Source organism: Triticum dicoccoides, chromosome 1A, assembly GCF_002162155.2.
Source record: "Triticum dicoccoides isolate Atlit2015 ecotype Zavitan chromosome 1A, WEW_v2.0, whole genome shotgun sequence".
In the NCBI taxonomy this organism is placed as follows: Eukaryota; Viridiplantae; Streptophyta; class Magnoliopsida; order Poales; family Poaceae; genus Triticum; species Triticum dicoccoides.
The window spans coordinates 454,822,976-454,825,883 of NC_041380.1; the positions used below are offsets into that span (position 1 = coordinate 454,822,976).

Consider the following 2,908-nt stretch of genomic DNA (forward strand, 5'->3'; position numbering starts at 1 on the left):
AACGCCCCACAACTCCTCGCCGGCGGTGAACAATTTCAACGAATTTGGGCGTGCTGTTGCATGTCACTGCGTGTGTGTTTCTGCTGCTGCATGTGCGTGTGTTGCTGCTGCGTGTGCGTGTATGTGTGTTGGGGACTTGTGGTAGTAGTAGTACAATTGTGTCCAGTGGCGGAGGCAGGGGGTGCTGGCAGGGGCCCTGGCCCCCCTATGCTCTCACAAATACAGCTATATGTGCTCCAAATTGTCCATTTTTCAAACATAATTAACAAGATTTAGAAGATTTGGCCTCGTCTAACATTATATAATATGTTTGGCCCCCTCTATATTGAGTTTCTGCCTCCGCCACTGATTGTGTCGCTTGATCTGTCGTGCCAATTAAGCCCTGACAAGCGACACCCAAGTGAGTGAAGGTGACAAAGAGCCTCTGCGACAGTGATCAGCCACCCACATGACCTGTTCCATCTTTTTTGGTGCTTTCAGAAGCCACCAGGGCCACATACTAAGGCGAACGCATGGAGTACCAAGACGGGGGAATCAAGTGGGAGCGGGAGGAAAAGAAGACGCCGCATGGTCACCGCCTCACCGCCTCACCGGAGACGGAGAGCAATCCCGCCCGTCGACAATTCCGCCTACCACCCACCTTGTGATTTTTCCATAAAGAGCCACCAACCGCCACACGATTGCATCCATTTCATTTCCCTTTTTGTACGCAGCCATCAACTGTCGAGCAGCGTTGCCTCCACGCCCAGCCTGCGGTCAAAAACCAAGACCCGCCGTGTCACTCGCTCAAAAGCTTCCTCGACCATTTATCCCAACTCCCAACTCCCAACTCCCAAGCAAGTAGTACTCTACCACGAGCGTCATCCATCCGATCCGAGACTCCTAGCCCGACCGTGCACCAACCAGATGGCGACCCCGACCGTGGTGCTGCTGCCGGTCTGGGCCGCCGGCCACCTCATGTCCATGCTCGACGCCGGCAAGCGGCTGCTGGCCCGCAGCGGCGGCGCGCTGTCGCTCACGGTGCTCGTCATGCAGCCGCCGGGGGAGAGCCACAGGTCCGAGGTCGCCGCGCACATACGGAGGGAGGAGGCGTCCGGCCTGGACATCCGCTTCCACCACCTCCCCGCCGTCGAGCCCCCGGCGGACTGCCTGGGCATCGAGGAGTTCGTCTCCCGGTTCGTGCAGCTCCACGCGGCCCACGTGAGGGCGGCCGTCTCCGGCCTGGCGCGCCCCGTGGCCGCGCTCGTCCTCGACTTCTTCTGCACCACCATGCTCGACGTGTCCCGGGAGCTCGCCGTCCCGGCCTACGTGTACGTCACCGCCGACGCCGCCTTCTGCGCGCTCCTCCTGCGCCTGCCGGCGCTCCACGAGGAGGTGGCCGTCGAGTTCGGGGAGATGGAGGGCATGGTGGACGTGCCGGGCCTGCCGCCGGTGCCGCCGTCGTGCCTCCCGGTTCCGGTGATGGACAAGAAGAACCCCAACTACACGTGGTTCGTGTACCACGGCAGGCGGTTCACGGAGGCCAAGGGCGTCATCATGAACACGGTCACCGAGCTGGAGCGGAGCGTCCTTGCAGCCATCGGCGACGGCCGGTGCACGCCCGGAGTTCCCGCCCCGGCGGTCTACCCAGTAGGGCCCGTGCTCTCCGTGACCCCGCCAGCGGAGCGGCCGCACGAGTGCGTGCGGTGGCTGGACGCGCAGCCTCCGGCGTCCGTGGTGCTCCTCTGCTTCGGCAGCATGGGGTTCTCCACGGCGGCTCAGGCGCACGAGATAGCCCACGGGCTGGAGCGCAGCGGCCACCGCTTCCTGTGGGTGCTGCGCGGCCCGCCGGCAGCCGGCGCGCGAGAGCCCTCGGACGCGGACCTCGGGGAGCTGCTCCCGGAGGGGTTCCTGGGGAGGACGAAGGAGCAGGGCCTGGTGTGGCCGGCGAAGGCCCCGCAGAAGGAGATCCTGGCGCACGCCGCCGTGGGGGGCTTCGTGACGCACGGCGGGTGGAACTCGATCCTGGAGAGCCTGTGGTTCGGCGTGCCGATGGCGCCGTGGCCGCTGTACGCGGAGCAGCACCTGAACGCGTTCACGCTGGTGGCCTGCATGGGCGTGGCCGTGGCCATGGAGGTGGACCGGGAGAGGAACAACTTCGTCGCCGCGGCGGAGCTGGAGCGGGCCGTGAAGGCGCTCATGGAGCGCGACTCCGAGGAGGGGAGGAGGGCGAGGGAGAAGACCGCGGAGATGAAGGCCGCGTGCCGGAAGGCCGTCGAGGAGGGCGGGTCCTCCTACTCTGCGCTCGGGAGGCTCTCTGAGGAGATAATCAAAGGCGCCGATAAGTGATAATTGACGAACATCCGGAGATGAACTTGGAGAGTGTGGGTGCTCTGTGGTTTCAGTTCTTGTTCTGCCTGCTGATCATTCCGAGTTGTGTGCCGGGCTTCGCGGGCAATCCCCCTCCGGTAGAGAGCCTTAATAAAACCACATGCTCCTCGTTTGGTCTCACAACATCTCCAATGCCGACCCCTAAAACGGACGAGTGAATTGCAGAAAACTACCACATTAAAACCTAAGTTTGCAATAAACACTCTTCTATGAATTTCTGTCAGAAAGCATTGATTTTGAGCTTAATCTTTTGTAGAAAACACTGATCGGTGGCCTAGACTATTTTAAGCACAATTATGACAGGTGGGGTCCGTTTTTTACGACGTGGCGTAACGGTTCAGGCTAGATGATGTTAGATTGGTCTTTTTTCAGAAAAAACCTCCCTCCCAACAACAAATCTCTCTCCCCTACCACTGCTCTTCCCTATTCCCTGATTTCATCGCCGGCGGCATGCGCGCGCGAGTCCAACCACCACATGGATCGTGGAGCGTGCAGGTCGTCATTTGGTGGTGGGCTGCGGCGCCGCGGCAGGCCGCCA

The 2,908-nt window shown here is 61.5% G+C and overlaps 1 protein-coding gene across 1 annotated transcript; it reads left to right on the plus strand.

The window, feature by feature from the left end:
- Positions 1–406: 406 nt before the first annotated feature.
- On the plus strand, positions 407–2,584 carry LOC119278416 (anthocyanidin 3-O-glucosyltransferase 2-like). The gene has a single exon (XM_037559773.1). It carries the CDS (start codon positions 568–570, stop codon positions 2,326–2,328), a length of 1,761 nt encoding a protein of 586 aa, XP_037415670.1. The 5' UTR covers positions 407–567; the 3' UTR covers positions 2,329–2,584.
- Positions 2,585–2,908: the final 324 nt, after the last annotated feature.